Source organism: Macrotis lagotis, chromosome X, assembly GCF_037893015.1.
Source record: "Macrotis lagotis isolate mMagLag1 chromosome X, bilby.v1.9.chrom.fasta, whole genome shotgun sequence".
NCBI classification, from domain to species: domain Eukaryota; kingdom Metazoa; phylum Chordata; class Mammalia; order Peramelemorphia; family Peramelidae; genus Macrotis; species Macrotis lagotis.
Genome location: NC_133666.1, coordinates 619,698,796 through 619,716,823, shown reverse-complemented (window position 1 = coordinate 619,716,823; position 18,028 = coordinate 619,698,796). Strand labels below are relative to the sequence as shown.

General features: G+C 41.0%; 2 protein-coding genes across 4 annotated transcripts in view; one reads left to right on the top strand and one right to left on the bottom strand.

Moving 5' to 3' along the window:
• ARHGAP39 (Rho GTPase activating protein 39) overlaps nt 1-10,517 on the bottom strand; it is a 350,961-nt gene extending 340,444 nt beyond the window's left edge. For 2 of the 3 annotated variants that reach the window (XM_074202985.1, XM_074202989.1), the window contains exon 1: nt 9,905-9,998. The gene's annotated coding sequence lies outside the window, so the exon portion shown is untranslated. Of the gene's footprint in view, nt 1-9,904; nt 9,999-10,429 lie in introns of those variants that run through there. The other variant, XM_074202986.1, reaches the window with a different exon arrangement.
• LOC141500096 (oligosaccharyltransferase complex subunit OSTC-like) lies at nt 4,756-5,325 on the top strand. The gene has a single exon (XM_074202991.1). The coding sequence runs from the start codon at nt 4,756-4,758 to the stop codon at nt 5,203-5,205; it is 450 nt and encodes a 149-aa protein (XP_074059092.1). The 3' UTR covers nt 5,206-5,325.
• Nucleotides 10,518-18,028: the final 7,511 nt, after the last annotated feature.

Genomic DNA, 18,028 nt, shown 5'->3' with positions numbered 1-18,028 from the left:
TATGTTCCAGGAACTATAAATGCTAGAGATACAAAAACAGGAATAAAATAATTCCTGGTCACAAAGAGTTTACATTCTATCAGGGAGAATAACATGTACATATATAAAGTACATACAAAGATAATTTGTGGGGATGGAAGCAGATACTAAGTATATGGAAAGAGCAGGAAAGGCTTCACATAGGAGGCAGCATGTGATCTGAGTTTTGATGGAAGTTTGGAGTTCAAAAGAGCTCATAGAGGTAAGGCTGGTGTGCATCTAACCTTTAAAAAGGCAGTGATTGGAGTTGGCATTTCACATGTTAGGAACAAAGAGACCTGTTTGGGAAATAATTTATAATAAGGTCTGAAAAGGGAGGGTGGAACCAGGCTAAAAGAGCTATAAATGACCCCCCCCCAAAAAAAACCACTATATTTGATCATGGAGATATTAGGGTGTCACTGGAATTTACTGAGCAGGATTTGTGACATGGCCACATCTGTTTTTTTGAAATTTCACTTTGGCAACTGTGTGGAAAATAAATTAAAGTGGAACTTGAGGCAAAGAGACCATTTGACAGCCTTCTGCAATAATACAGTTAAGATGGGATAATAGCTTGACTGAGTCCACGTTTATTGAGAAAAGGATACAGATAGAAGACATATTGACAAAATATTATCAACTGTAAAGTGACTACACTTTTGCAAGGCAATGGGGTTAAGTGGCTTGCCCGAGGCCACACAGCTTAAGTGTCTGAGGCCAAATTTGAACTCAGGTACTCCTGACTCCAAGGCCAGTGCTCCTTCCACTGCGCCACCTAGCCACCCTGGAAAGTGACTATGGAGTAAAGGTGATACACCAAGGATGACTCGAGGTTATGAATCTGGGTAAATGGAAGGATTTTTAACAGTGACTCTACAGAAATAGCTAAGTCTGTGAGAAGAATGAGCTTAGAGAGAAAAATAATATATTAAGTTTGAGATGACTATGATATTCAGTTCACAATGACCAAGAGGCAACAGGTAAAGGGGATCTAGAGTTCAGAAAAGGTATTAGGGCTATCTGGATCTGGAAGAGATTGTAATTGAACCTATAGAAGCTGATGAAATCACCAAGCAATAATACAATGCATCTTAACCTGAAGTACAGATATTTCCATATTTCAAGGGAGGATGATCAGTAAGGGAAACTGAAGAGGAGAAGGAAAATAGGTAGGTGGATTGAAGAGAGTGTCCAACAGTTATATGTACAGCAAAATGTTCAAAAAGGATGAGAATTCAGAAAAGGTCATCAGATTTGGAAATTGCAAGACCAGTGATATCTTTGGAGAGAGCAGTTTCAGTTGTTAAAGCCAGGTTATAAGACACTGAGCAGTAAGATGAAAGAAAATGAAATCAAAGAGTGTAAGAGGGCATTTTGGGGAAATTCAGTTGTGAAAACAAACAAGGATATAGTATGATAGCTTGAAAAGAAATAGAAAGCGAAAGTTTTTTAAGGATGCAGGAGAGCTGGGAGAATTTGTAAGGAGCAAGGAAGGAGTCAATAGATAGGAAGATATTAAAAAATATGCTTGTGTACTGAAACTACCCAACAAAAGGCTATTTAACTTATAAAATGACTAACTGCTATCAGAGTTGAAGTATATAGAGAAGGGTAACTATTATAGTTAAGTCACATAAAATAAAATAAGTTTTTGCAAGAAAGCTAGAATTGAGTGTCTGGCATACCTGAATTTCAATTCTTCCTAAGATGCTTACTAGTTGTGTGATTCCAAGCAAGTAACCTAACATTTCTGAACCTCAGTTTCCTCATTTGAAATTAGGGATGAGAATAATAGCACCTACCTCCCAGGGTTGTTAAGATCAATTGAGATAATATATGTAAAACAATTTGCAAACCTTAGAGCACTAAGTGTTAGTTCTAGTATACCTTAAAAAAGCAACCACAAGTAATCTCATTTTATGGGGAAATGAGTTATAATGTCCAAAACTTTAAAACTTCCCCACTAACCAAACCATTACATATGCTTTTGACAAATTAATGTTCATGAAACACTGTTTTCAACTACAACATTCTAATGGATCTACAATCTCATCAATGTGCATAACTGTTGTCCTTCGTTCTTGAAGAAAACCATGACATCAGGGAGGCTAAACCATGACAATTACATGAATTGGATTTGAGTGAGAGGTTTCTAAGTCACCAGTCTCACTTTCTCCTCCAGAGTCATCTGGGTCCAGAGGCCAGATGTGAATCAGGACAACTGAAGACAGTCCTGGATGAGAGGCAATCAGGGTTAAGTGACTTGCCCAAGGTCACACAATTAGTAAATGTCAAGTGTCTGAGGCTGGATTTGAACTACTGTCCTGATTCCAGAGTCAGTGCTCTATTACTGCATCTAACAACATAGACTACAATCCATCCATTCATTCAGAAGCGGAGAGGGGTTCCATGTGAACAGCAGTTGAACATGGGTCAGTTGGTCCTGAGAGATAGGCAAGCACCATACTGAAGAACATACTGGCCTCTGTTGCCCTTAGTCAATCGAAAGGGAAGTCAGGTTCAGATCCCCAAATTTGGAGTGGCAGGCATCCAGTGAGGTAACACGATAAATCCTGGAGAAGCTGGCAGGATCCCCAGAGAGAATTCTCATTTCTTTGTGAAGGGCAAGGCCCCTCTGAAACAGGTTCACTCTGAGAGAAGGGCCCAAGCCTTGGAAAACGTTGCAGTACCAGCAAAGACCAATGAGATCAAGCTCTAGGGGAGTTTTCTAACAGCAAGAGTAGTATAGCCCTATGAATGGCAAGCTGACATTGTCCTAGTGTTTAAGCTATTGCCAACTAGATTATACTGGTAAGTAGGTTACAATTCAAAGATGGTGACAATTAATGCAATGAGATACAGATTAAGAGATACCTAACGGTCACATTCTGATGGCAGATGTCATAGGAGGAAGAGAAGCAAGGAAAGTCAAAGGTCTGAGAGGAAAGGTCAAACTGACAATTAATCCATTAAGAGACAGACTTGGATCCAATGGGTTGTCATATTCTGTCTCAGGTATCACATGTTGGTGCTTGCCTAGTGGTGATGGTGCACTGTGGTTCCTCACTGATATGGGAGGATGTGAAATCAATTCAAGGCCAATAGACTTCCATAGCAGCAAGACCATCTCCAATTGTCCTGTTTCCTATCAATCAGATCATAGGGTGGAACTATTCTAGTAAAATGCCTTGAACAGCATACCCCTCAACTATAATAACCATAATTGTGCAACTCACCTCCAATTATTTGATTGGTTGGTGTGGTCCTCTTCACTACCAAAGGATTACTGGTAGTAGTGTGATTCTTGTCCATATCCTCTCTATATAAAGCTGATAACAATCCATGTGCTCGGGGTCCTTTTTTTAAATTCTCTTGACACTCTGTGACTAACAATGGAGTACATGAGCAGAGCTAGCCATTACTCCTGCAGTCTATCAACATTATCTTCTGCCTCCTCCCCGAAAGTTTTTCTGATCACGTCCTTTACACCACCCTTACCTGAGAAATGAATACCTTCTAAAATGTTCAATCTATTCATACTCACAATACACTACTCAACTGCCATTCAGTTGATCTTCAACTTCAATTCTTCAGAGACTATTGTAGTCACATTGTTAGATGCAATAATAGATACAGCACTGACCCTGGAATCAGGAGGATGGGAGTTCAAATCTAGCCTCACACACTTGACATTTACTTATTGTGTGACTTTGGGCAAGTCACTTAACCCCGATTGCCTCTCATCCACTTCTGCTCAAAAATTTGCACTAGTTGTCAGAACCAAAAAAATCTGTATTCCTTAAGCTAACACTGAAGAGGTTTCACTTTGGGGATCCAACAGAACTTTTCCACTTTTTTTTTTCTTTCATTCATCCATCCAAGTCTCTAGCAAGCTCAAGGTATTTTAAATGAACAGTGTCAAGGGGTCAAAAGAACACTCGATGTGGATTCAGGAGACTCCAAGAATTTCCACTTTCACATCACCAGGGTTGGGGAAGGCACTCCTAAGATCTGGAAAATTCATGTAAAATTTTTAGGCCCTCCCTGCGTTACCAGAGAAGGCAGAATTTTCGTTTTTTCTTTTAAGGGTGCTTATTGTAAATTTTTTCTTTTATTGGCTGTTTACTGTAAATTTGGGGTTAAGTATGATCATAGGTTCTGTGTCATCTGCTGATTTCTGCTTATTCTATGATATCTACAGCTTCCACAAAGTTCCCATTTAATTTCTTATGCTGACCCTCAATATACTGAAAATACAACTCAGAGAGTTGAAATAGGAAAGGAATAACTGTAAAGTCCCAGTTTTAGAACTTAAGGTCACTCTTACTAAACTGTGTGTGACCTTGAAAGTGAGTCTGGTGTAGTGGAAAGAGAATTGGGTGATCCTGGTCAAGTCCCTTAATCCGAGGTTATGGTTCCATATCTGTAAAAAATGAAGATCTCATCAGGTAGTTTTCTTTGAACCACAGCTCTGGTTTAATTAGGAAAAGGAATTTCCAGGAATTTCAATCACTAATTTCTAGTTTTAGAGTTACCTGGGGTACCGAGAGGTTAAATTGACTTGCCAGTATGTATCAGAAGTGGGAACTGAGCCCACACCCTCAAGATTTCAAGGCCAGCTCTCAATCCACTAGGATACACTGCTAAGGCACATGTAGGGATTACATAAAACAATATCCATGGTGCCTGCAGCGTGGTGCGGAGGGACTGGGGCAGTTGCCAGTGGCTGCCGACATGAAGACGCTCTACTGGGTGCCCTTCATGGTCCTCGAGTGCCCCAACCTGAAGCTGAAGAAGCTGCCCTGGGCCCACATGCCACCTGCCATGATGGTGTACACCCTGGTGGTAGTGTCTTATTTCCTCATCACCAGAGGAATAATTTATGATGTCATTGTGGAACCTCCTAGTGTTGGATCTATGACAGATGAACATGGACATCAGAGACCAGTCACTTTTCTGACATATAGAGTGAATGGACAATATATTATGGAAGGACTTGCATCCAGTTTCCTGTTTACAATGGGAGGTTTAGGTTTCATAATCCTACACCGATCCAATACACCAAATATTCCCAAGCTCAATAGATTTCTTCTTCTATTCATTGGTTTTGTCAGTGTCCTCCTGAGTTTCTTCATGGCACCAGTGTTCATGAGAATGAAACTGCTGGGCTATCTCTTGGGTTAGAGTTCCTTTTTGTGAAGACATAACAATAACTGGATTTGTTCCTTTTAATGACTTTTCAAAGGCCAATCTGCCCTCCAGGACAAGACTTGGAACTGTGGATTATCTGTGACTCAGAATGACAAAAAGGGAAGGTCTGGTGTAAAAATGCAAAAGGTTTAGTCCCCCCCCCCCTTTTTTTTTGAAAAAAAAAAAAACTCTTGGTTCCCATTGTTGAAATAATTATAATAATTAGAGTAATTGACACCATTGTTTTTCTATATTGACTTATGTCGAGTAATCCTATCTTCCCTCTGTTTTCTTCTCCCTATTTTTGAGAGAAACTTTTTTTTTGTATAATGAAAGTACCAAATAAAATTTTTCATTATGTCCTACAAGCTCACTTGTAAATTTCACCTTTTCAGGAAAGGGCACCTCTGATGAAGATGTGCACAAGTCACTTCAGGGATCTGGAGCCTCCAGGCTGATAACTTTATCCAGGGGATCAGCTTTGCCTTGACCCTTTATTATTTTAAGTGTAGCTTTTTAAATGAGTGACTTTCCGTGATTTTTATGTGAGACTGTGTTCCCTAAACAAACAATAAGATGTGTGAAAAGAGCCAAAATAAATCATTTTTCTATTGAAAAAAAACAAAAAACAAAAAAACAATATTCATTATTTTGCAAACTCTGAAGTACCTCACAAATGTGAGTGAATATTATTATTGGACAAGTCACTTAACTTTTCTAGGATTCAGTTTTCTCAATGGCAAAATGATAGAACAAGATTATACTCCAACTGAGTGCTTCAGTGGGACACAAAGTTCCTCAGGGGACTTACAATCTGGTTAAAGGATAATACCAGCTATTAGTGCTAAATTTGAGGAGCAGAAAGATCTGAGTTTAAATGCTGCTTCAAATAGACAAGTCACAATCTTTCTGAGTCTTACTTACCTCATCTATAAAACTTGGATAATTAACAGAGCCCACCTAACAAGTAAGATAATACACGAAAGCACTTGGCAAACCTTTAAGCGCTATATAAACTTTATGAATCATAATTCTGTACTATACCCTTCCATGAATCTTCCAGTTCAATTCAACTAACTCTAGCCCAATGTACTTTCTCCCTTTGGTTTGTGATAATGCCATAATTTGAACTGACCTCATCCTCTGAATCCTACCTCCATTCCAAATTAAGTTCCACTTCCTCCATGAAGTCTTTCCTAAACAATCTAACCCACAAGGACATTTTTCTTTCCTCTGAATTCCCACAATCCATCTCACTATCTGAGCTATTATTATCTTTGAACATTTATGTACTCTTGTCTCCCCCAATTTCAATATTAAAAGATATTGGAGCGCAGAAGTCTTTATTTCCATGAACTCAATAAAAGACTGTTGAAGGAAAATTTGGAAAATAGAAACAAAGCAAAGCACCAGAGACAGAAGTCTAATACTTAAAATCTATCAATATGCCAATGGAAAAATCTTCCAAAGATACCAATGGCACCTCATTTTTAAATTTCTAAAAGAAAGGTGGGATAAAGCAATAACAAACATGATGACATCAAGAACAATACTACACAATTAAACATGGAATGGGGATAATAAAGAAGAAAAAAAACAGTAACCAATGCTGTTTTCATAAAACCATAAATCATTCTAAAGCACCTTATTTGCTTTTACAAGGTGTGTACCAAGATAACTGATAAGGAAAAGAAATCCATATTATAATTTACAAAGGGCATACATGCAAACTGGGCAGAAGACCTTTGGCTTCAAAGAAGGAATAATAAAATTATCAACCTACAATTAAGCAATGCTAAAGTACAATAAAGAGGTAAGTTCACAAAAAAAGGAAGTAATTAGCAAAAAACTTTTTTTTTCCTTCTAGCACCAAAGAACCAACTGGAATCCTGGTTTATATCAAGGGGTTTAATGTGAAAGTAGTTATTAAATTGTCCAAGGGCATGCAGAGGCACCATGTGGAATATTGCTTCCAAGTCAAGACTTCCTCCATAGTTAGGAGAAAAGGTTAATTAACAGTCGTTTTTAAAATAACTTAAAATGTTATTTTAAAATAGACCAAAGGTTTTTTTCTCCTTTTTTTTGAAATAGTGAAAATTCCCAATTTCAACCCCTAAAATGCTAACAATTCCAGGCTGAAACTCATCAATGTCATAAAAGCACAAATAATATTAAGATGTGATTTTTCTATGATGATTCTGAGACATGAAGAAACAGATAACCCAACCTGAAAAAGAATCATTTCCATCAATTGAGGAGGATTATTTTTCACTCTTCTCAGAAGTACAAGCTTTAACAATCTAATTTCCTGTGACAGCAGAGTAGAACAGAGAGAAGGGTACTATTGATGGGACCAAAATGTCTACTTTCTCTTACTTATTTCCTCATTGCCATTTAAAATTGACCACATGAAAGTCTTTTTAAAAATATTATGAACAAAATTCTGTGCAGGAGTATTACAATCTATGTTGCACTTTTTGATAGATATTCAGGTTTAGTTACATTTAACAGAAAAAACCCCAAAACTAGTTTAATTCATCCATTCATTCAACAAATCTACAGTATGCAGAGTACCATACTAATCACGTAACAGAAACTACAAATGACATCTAAGGCAAGTCAACCCTCAACAAACTTCCTTCTAAAACATACTCAAGCTTTCTGATGGGGAATTGTAGAAAATACCATTCGGAGATACTGTGAATTGATCTTATTTCTAACTATAAACTTAGACTAATTATGTACATATTAACTTAAATTAAACCAAGTAAGAATTTGAAGCTCATGAGAGCAGCTAGGTGGTGCAGTGGATAGAACATTGGCCCTGGAGTCAGGAGGACCTGAGTTCAAATCCAATCTCAGACACTTAGTTGTCTAGCTTGTGTGACCTTGGGCAAGTCACTTAACCCCATTGCCTTAAATAAAAAAATTTTTTAAAAAAAGAATTTGAGGTTCATGTCAATGCTGAATAAAGAGTCTTATAAATGAACTAAGAAAAAGAATTTCTAAAAGAGATGATTCATCCACAGACTGATTAGAAGTCAATGTATTGTACTTTGTGAAGGCATAGGAAGCAATGAAAAAGCACCAAGAACACAATGAATTGGAGCAGGAAATGAATTCAACAATACTGTCATGCTAATCAGTGTTACTGGACTCTTGAAGGACCAGTACACCCAAGACTAGTATGCCATTTCACAGATTTGTACCACAAACCAAACAAAAATACTCCATTAGCAAGCAGAGCTGAGAACAAGGAGTAACTATAAAGCAATGCATCTAAGCCTAAAAACCACACGGGAAAATACCTTACTTTATAGTCTAACCTCTCAGTATAACTCCTATCTTCCCATTCCTCTATCCTTTTTGAAAGAAGAAAAGGTAGGCATGGCTTACCAGCAAGCCATCTGCTGTTTACCAAAGTTACCCTGGACATACAGTGTTTTATTTCCCTCAATGGCTTGAAAAGCCAGATCACCATATTGCGTGTGCCAGGTAAGATACAAAAGCTTTGCAACTGTAGATTTTTCTGCAGAGGTCACCAGAGGGTTGATTAAACTAGTATCAGAGAGGGGGAAAAAAAAATCTATTCTGCAGTTTCTGCAGCTCAAGGCTGCAGAGCTCCCAAAGCAGCTGCATGGTGAGAAACAGGAGCTAACACACCCACAGCTACCAAAGGACACAAGAATCTGCCTCGCAGTGTTAAATGCAAGGCATTCTAAAGGCCAGTGAAGCCTCCCTCACAACCAACACATGGGGCTCAAATCACATGGATTCCTCCCCGTCCTCCCGACCCCCCAGACCAGAACTGGGAGGGAGCTGCTCTGACATGCCAGACAAAATGGGGAAGGGGGGAATGCTCAATCGCCCAAGCTTCCTGGAGATGAACTGGCAGCAGTAATCACAGATGTCTTCTCTCCTTCACTTCCCCAAATATAATCTAAGCCCTAAACGAAACCCATGGTGAATATTTTTAACTCCTTTCCTTCTAATTCCCTCCCTGGATTAACAAATAAGAGATCACAAAGCCCAAACCAGAAACAGGAGAGTCACCTCACCAGCCAGCAGAAATGTTCAAATCCCCCATCTGCCAAGTTCTGAGGAGGTGGTAAAAATCCCCCCTCCTTTAGAAGCCAGTCTCCCCCAGTGTGCTCCGGAACTGGGTGGCACTACCTGCTCACCCCACACTCCTCGGGGGATGCCGTTCGGGTCACGGGCAGAGACGGGCATGGCTGGCATTCCCACTCAACCCCCAGGACCCGGGCCCCCCCCACACACACCCCACTTCCTAAGGCCCCTCAGAAGGAACATTCCTAACCGTGCTGGTCTTCGCCCCCAGCCTCACTGCGCCCCCACCCCGGCGTGTCCCCGCAGCTCCCCTTCCTCGGGAAAGTCGGCTCTCGGGGGTCTCGAGGCCTTCCTCTTCCTCCCCAGGAGAGGCGCCCACCCCCCACTAACACAGGCTCAGCCGGGGAGGCCTCGTCGGCCGAGCCGCCGGCGCGCGGGCACCCCCATGCGTGGGCAGCCCGGGGGTCCCGGGGCCCCGGCGGGCCCGGCCTCCTCCCCGCGGATGCCGCAATCCGGAGGGCCCGGGCCCGGCGGCGACCTCCGGGCAGGGCCCGCCCCGCGGGGCCGCCCGGGCCGGGGGCGCCTCCGCCGCAGCGCGGCGCCGCGGCCCCGAGCCGGCTCCTACCTCTCCGCCATCTTCCTCCCCGGGCGCTCGCTCTCAGAGGGCCGGCGGGGCGCGAGCCGCGGGGGCGGCGGCGGCGGCGCGGACGGAGCGCCGCATCCCGGCCGGCCCGGCCCGGCTCGGCCCAGCGAGGGCGGCCCCTGCGGCCCCCGGCCCCGCACCTCGATGCCCGCCGCCGCCGCCTCCGGACCCCGCGCCGAGCAGGCAGCCCGCGCGCGTCCTCCCGTCACCAAGCGCAACCCCCCGCCCTCCTTCTCCGCCTCCGGCTCACGCCCCGCGCCGGCTCACGCCCCGCGCCGCCTCCCCGCGGCCCATTGTCCGCACCGCCGGCCGCCGGGGGGCGCCCGCGGGAAGCGGCGCAGAGCGGCGGCGGCGGCGGCTGCCGCGGGGGACGACGGGACTTGGAGTCCCGGCCTTCGCGGAGGCGACGGGGCCGCGGGCGCCGCGGGGCCGCGGGCTGCCCACGGAGGCTTGCTAACCGGGGCCCACGGGCCCGTGACCTTGAGCAGCAAGCACGTCATTACTTACGCCAGCCTCGTTTCCGCGACAATCTCTACATGGTTGGCACGGATAACCCTCCCGGCGGGGGATCGCTAGGCTTCCCGGGACCTTCCCACCGCCAAAATGGTTACGGGCCTGCGGCCTACCGTATTTCCCCATGTATAAGATGCCCCTTCATTTGGGGGCCCGAACTTTGAAAAAAATGTATTCCCTAAAGTTATTGAACTCAAGTTTTAGTCATCATAAAATTCATACCCCTCACCACTGTCAAAACTGCCATCCATTGGCTCGTCCTCATCTCCGTCTGGGGAGAGGCCCTGCCTGCTCTCCTGCCTGTGCTCTGGTCTGTGGGGGACCACAAGCTCCCTGGTGCGTGCCATTCCTTTTCATCAGCCTGAAGCACCCATTGTGTCCTCCTTTAAAATCAATCACTTCACACTAATACATGGTTGGTGGAGCTGTGAACTCATCCAACCTTTCTGGAGAGCAATTTGGAACTACGTCCAAAGGGCAATAAAAACGTGCATCCCCTTGGATCCAGCAACACCACTAATGGGTCTATACCCTGAAGAGATCATGAAAAAGGGTAACAGCATCACCTGTACAAAAATATTCACAGCAGCCCTGTTTGTGGTGGCAAAGAATTAGCAATTAAGTGAATGTCCTTCAGTGGCAGAATGGCTTAGCAAACTGTGGTACATGTATGTCATGGAACACTGTTGTTCTATTAGAAACCAGGAGGGACAGGAATTCAGGGAAGCCTGGAGGGATTTGTGTGAATTGATGCTGAGTGAGATGGGCAGAACCAGAAAAATGTTGTACACCCTAACAGCACCACAGGGGTGATGATCAAACTGAATGGACTTGCACATTAGTGCAACAACCAGGGACAATTTTGAGCTATCTGTCATGGAGAATACCATCTGTATCCAGAGAAAGAATTTAGACCAATTTAGAATCAAAAGACCAAAGACCTTCAAATTAGGAAAAAAACCCGTTATCTTATTATGTAATTTTGCTACCTCTTATAGTTTTTATGTTCCTTAAGGATATGTTTTCTCTCTCATCACATTCAACTGAGATCATTGTATACCATGGAAACAATGTAAAGATTAACGGAATGCCTTCTTGTGGGGGGTGGGGTGGGGAGAGGGAAGCAAGAATGGCAGAAATATTGTAAAACTCAAATAAAATCATTCTAAAAATAAAATAAAATCAGTCACTTCTTTTTCATCAGCAATCCTTCTGGCCTCATGCTGAACCATCCTTATGGACACAGGAATTCCACTTGCCCCTTGCTCTTTAACCCATCTCTTTGATTCCCTCTCTAACTCAGGCCATTTACCTGACTTGCCTCTCATGGCCTTCTGCCAGGATGTTTTCAGTAAGGTTTCTTCTTCCCATAGCCAGTCTTAGATTGGAGCACCAAACTGATGTTCAGCAGTATGATTTCCATTCACTTTTGCAAATTGGATCACATTGACCTTGAATTCAGCACTGTACAAAAATCAAAAAATAAGCATGAAAAAAGTGGGAAATGCAAGTTTAAAAATTCAAAAACAATGAGCACAAAAACAAATGCAAAAAAGTGGGAAATGCAAATTAAAAAATCTATAACCACTGTATAAGATGTTCCCAGTGTTTAGACCCCAAACTTTTCAAAAAAGGTTGTGTCTTTTACATGGGGAAATATGGTAGTCCAATTTGTTGAAAAGATGAATTAAAGTAGGTCTTTGAAGAGAAAACCAAGGTCAAAAAGCAAGTTAGGGGCAGAGCAGTCAGTAGAAGAGGAGAAGGTGGATCTCAGCACTGGCTAAGAAGCTAGTTCTGGACCCAGAATCTGGAAGACCTAAGTGTGAGTCATTTACCCTCTCTCAAAGTTTCTTATTCTTTCAGTCTCTGTGTCCTCATCTCTAAAATGATCATAATGAAAGCACCATCTTCCCTTAGTGATGTCAAATTGTTCAACATCAGAAATTGCTAGGATTTAACCACTGGGAATGACATTCAAGAAGAAGCACTGCCATCTCCTTTACCACTGTACCCTAAGAACTATTTGACTTGTAGCTGAAACTTTCCAGTATGATGACTCTCCCATTAAAATGTGAGCTCCTTGAGAGCAGGGAATATCTTACATGCTATATGTATCACCAGAACTTTGTACAATGGTTTGCACAAAATAAGCACTTAATATATTTTTTTCATTCATTCAAATAGCAGGTAAGGAAAAGAACACTAGTTTTTGTTGCCTAGTATTCCCAACCATTCAAAGATGGGATTTAGGATTATGTGATCATAGGATTTAGAAGTAAGGAACTCAGTTGACAGACAGGGACTAAATCTTAGTAACTAGAGCACCTAATTTTGCTGACCCTTGATCACCAAATCTTTGTACCTCTCTTGAGTAAATTAAATAGATTTGTAACATTGACTGCTCAGCACATAGACTCAGCTCTTGCTATATGCTTAACATACAATATTTCAGTAAATGCATTTGCTTCAATATTTAAAAGGACTATTTGAGTATTGCTGTTGTTGCTTATCCTTTATTTTCAAAGAAGTCCATGACATTAGGGAGGTGATGCTAAGACAAGCACAGGGGCTGCTGTGCTAAGTCACCAACTCTACTTTCTCCTCCAGAATCATCTGGGTCCAGTGGTCAGATATGAATCAAGACGACTGGAGATGCCCTGAAGGAGAGGTAGTCAGGGTTACATGACTTGCCCAAGGTCATAAGTGTCTGAAGTGGAATTTGAACTCACTTGACTTCAGGGCCTCTTGACTAAAGGCCATCGAGTTGGCTAAGTATTGCTACAGCCTTTGAGACAACTATCAGAATTTAATTCCTCAAAGATATAACATAGTAAATCAGTTCATCCAGTGACCTGTGAGATACCTGGCCTTGATAGTCAATAAAAATGAAAAAAAAATCCAACCAATCTAAAGCTAACAGTATTTCAAAGACAATCTGGAGTGGCTTCCCAAAAGAATGCCCTTGATTTAGAATCAAAGCTTTGGATTTGGCATGGGATTCAAATCCCAGGTCTGCCACCTTTCTCTTAAAGAAGTTTAATAATAATGCTTATCCTTCATTTTAGAAGACCATGACATCAGGAAGGTGATGCCATGACAAGTACATGAATTGGAATTGAGTGAGGGGGATGCTGTACTAAGTCATCAGCCTCACTTTCTCTTCAGTGGCCAAATATAAATCAGGAAAACTGGAGACAGCTCTGGATTTAGAGCAATCAGGGTTTAGTAACTTGCCCAAGGTCACATAGCTAGTAAGTGGCAAGTCTAAGGTTGGATTCAAATTCCCATCCTCCTGAATCCAATGCTACTACTCTATCCACTAAGCCAACAGCACCCAATTTAAAGCTACCACACCCAACTACATAATCAATAAAAAAGCCCAGACAAGGTTTAAATCCCTTTCTTTGATTGCCTTAGTTCTGATGTCAATCTCTACAGGTCTTTTGGTTCCAAAGGACTCAGAATTAGAAATTTTCTTTATCCCAGATTATCTATCTATGACCCTAAAATCCACTTCTAGAAACTTACCCAACATTCAGGGAGAACACTGGACCCAGAGTCAGAAAAACTGATATTTAAAACCAACCTCCTACATGTACTATTCAAAACCAACCTCCTACATGTACTAGCTATGTGACTACACAATCTGTCACATAACCTGTCTGCCTCAATTTCTTCATCTGTAAAATGAAGATAATAATAGCACTTACCTAATAGGGTTGTTGTGAAGATAAATTAGATAAAATTTGTAAAGCACTTAGTACAACACCTGGTCCACAGTAGGCTTTTTTTTTAAGGTTTTTGCAAGGCAAATGGGATTAAGTGGCTTGCCCAAGGCCACACAGCTAGGTCATTATTAAGTGTTTGAGACTGTATTTGAACCCAGGTACTCCTGACTCCAGGGCTGGTGCTTTATCCACTGCGCCACCTAGCCACCCCTAGTAGGCTTTTTTTTTAATTTTTAAATTTTATTTAAGGCAAAGGGGTTAAGTGATTTGCCCAAGGATACATAGCTAGGCAATTATTAAGTGTCTAAGGTCAAATCTGAACTCAGGTCCTTCTGACTCCAGGGCCAGTGCTCTATCCACTGTGCCACCTTGCCCCTATAGTAGGCTTTTAATAAATACATATTGCCTTCTATTGATCTGCCAGGTAAAAATGGCAAAAACATTAACCTTTGCCCTCTTCCACATTCCTGCCTTTATTATTCATATCTGCCAACAACGAAATCATTTGCTTTGGGGTAGTATTCTGGTAAGCACAAAACTGTCTCTGTGTTAGAGTACAACATGTAGACAAATATGCATTTTAAAAGTCATTAATAAATGTTTTAGAGATTTAAAGGTGAAAAACAAACAAAAAATTAAGAAAATGGTATATGAAGATTGATTTTAAATATCTGAACTACAGCTTAAGGTACAGGAAATATGAGCCTATGGCCACATTAAACAGGGGCTTGGGTTCTTGAAAATGTAAACAAAAAGTATTTGAACCGAAAAGGAAGCTAGAGGGAGAAAAATTCATATATATACCCACTAAGCTAAAGACCATTGAGTATTTATATATTTATATCCTTGTTTCCCACTCCTAACCCCCAGTAGCAGTAGAGCTGGCAGAAAATTTACAAAGACATAATCTAGGAAAGAAGTTGGCAATAAAAACCATGGCCTTTGAAGTCTATATGTGTGTATAAAATGTGTATAACAAGCAAGATAAACTAAAGTCCCTAATTCATAGATAGCTAAATTTTACTTTATGGATATCACTAAAGTTTGGTGGGATGGGATCCATGACTGGAATATGGCTTTGGAGGAATATGCCTTATTCAAAATGAAGATGATAGGCAAGTGGAGCAGGGTAAGCATGAGTTTACATTAAGAAGAGAAAAATCTATGAGGAAATAAAGGAAGTAAAGCAAGCATGGGGGAGAACATTTGGATGAGGTTCAGTAGAAGCAATGATGGAAACAAAAGGAGTAATTATCATTTGTTTATAATCCAGAGTATCTAAAGAGAAAGGAAAATAAATCATATTGAAGTATAATATTAATACTGTGTAAAGGGGGTTCTTGACACTTTCCTGGGTCCCGAGAAACTCCCCAGAAATACAGTTTGGCGGGGAGGCTAGGTGGCACAGTGGATAGAGTACCGGCCCTGGAGTCAGGAGTACCTGAGTTCAAATCCAGCCTCAGACACTTAATAATTACCTAGCTGTGTGGCCTTGGGCAAGCCACTTAACCCCATTACCTTGCAAAAACCTAAAAAAAAAAAAATACAGTTTGGCTAATGCCCCTAAGTCTGGGAACATCCTGACAAGGGCTCAAACAGTTGACCCTGAGAGTCACCAGATGTACCATAAATTTTATCTTCTGACTCACTTAATGTTCTTGTTAATCTAATCTTTTTTGCTGTTTCTGCAATATTCCTGCTCCCTCCTAACACTGCCTCCCCCCTCCCCAGGTAAAGTTAGAGCTGTGAGATAGTAAACTCCACCCAACCTAAGTCTCCCTGGTACGTGACTGTCCTGTACCACAGGAAATATGTCAAACTCTGACCCCCTTCTGTCTTTTATTGTCCTCCTATCTATACTATATCGCCTGTGTGCAACAGTTTAACAAGGAAATATATCTGCTATTTCTTCTTCTGTACCCTGCTTGCTCACAATACCCCTGCCCCTCAAAATATTATAAAAACCTTGCTCATTCTATTCTCGGGGTTGTTAGATTTGGGTTTTTACCCCTAGCAACCCCCCAGTAAAGTCCAATCCCAAATTTCATAGCTTGGTCTCCAGCTCGCTTCTTGAGGTACAACAGTATTAAAAAAACAGTCAGAAAGGCATAATATAATAGTGATGCGAAGCTTCAATTTTCCAGACATATGACATAGGTCTTTCTGTTAAAATCAAAGGAGATAATAATTTCTTGACTTTCAGGATAATTTCATACTTCAAAAGATAAAGGAAACAATGAAGGGAATTTCTATTTTGAACTTGATCCTCAGCAAAGAGAACTTGCAGGGAGTAAGGTTTAGTCTGACATGCAACCTAAATTGGGAAGCAGATTTCAAAGGATTCCAAGAAAGAATTAATACTATGCTGTTTGTTTCTAGGAAGGAAAGATAAAGCTCACCACATATTGTTATTATTAGTCCTTTGTTTTCTAAGAGAACCATTGTCATCACAAATGATGTCTAGACTTCTTCATGAATTGTGTTTAAGTGAGACAGAGTTGTACAAAGTATCAGTCGTACTTTCTCTCTTCCTGAAGTCTAGTTGCAGGACGAAAATCAACATGACAAATATGACCCAGAATGCAATGGATGACCTTGGCGTCTTTGATGCTTGATCAAGCTCTAAGTACCCCACAGCAAATTTCATCCCTGAGTGGAAAATAAGATCCAGCCAGAGCTAGAAAGGACTTCAGAGAAATCATTTACAGATATTTTTTACAGATGACTTGTTATTGTTATATGTATGAAGAAATTGTGAAATGGAAGAATCAAGATTTAAGAGAACTGTTCAGCTGGGGAAATGAATGGGAGGCACCTGAGCAAATCTTCAAAGCACCTGGTATAGTAACCTTAATACCATTCCTATAAAGCTTCAAGGTTTATTTTGAGTATTATTATTCTAATTTTACAAGGGAAGATACTGAGAATCAGAAAGAAAAAGTTAATTTGTCAAAGACCGCACAGCTAGTAAATGGCAGATAGATCTTGTCTAATAGTTTCTTCAAAATGGTGTGAGCCCCAATCAGGATTAAGATCTGTACACACAAATGAATATACCTATACCTGAACAACTGAAATTTCATCTCTAGGGTGACCAACTCTTTCTACCAACAGAGATTTTTGCCCTTCTTGAGTTGCTTTAATTGAAAAAAAAATTTCCTCTGGAAAATCTTACGTTGAGTCTTTCAATATTTAAGTAAACAAGTCCCCAGATGATAGCATCCATAGCTAGTTTTCCATACTTTTTTCATATCAACAGAATCTAGGATAACTTTTGCTCTCCCAAGATAACTGTTGATAACCCAAGGTCATCCTTATATTCTCTGAGAAAACTGAAGTAAGATATGTATACAATTAAATATAAAAATAGCTAGCATTTATATTGTGCTTTGACTTTTAAAAAGCATTACATGTATTTTATCACACTTGATCCTCACAATAAATCTAGGAGCCAGGTACTATTATTTTTTCCATTTTACAAATGAAGAAACTAAGGCTGATAGCAATTGTTATTTGGTCAGGAGTACACAGCTAAGTGAATGGCTGAAAAGGGACCTGAACTCAGGTTCCAAGCATTCAGCCATTGAGATGAGTGTACAAGAAAGGTACTGGGTGCTATGAGATCAAATAGGGATGTCACTTCCATCTGTAGACGTCCAGAAAGGAATCTGGCAATGAAACTGGGCTCCAGTTCCAATTATCTATATTCTCATCTTATTTCCTCTATTGGTCAGTAATTTAATTCAACAAAAAAATTTTAAGTACCTGACCTGGGTAAACCCTTGGGCAAGAAGCTAGAGATATAATAATAAATATCCTTGTTCTCAAGGTGTTCACATTCTGGTAGGGAAATAACAGATAAGAA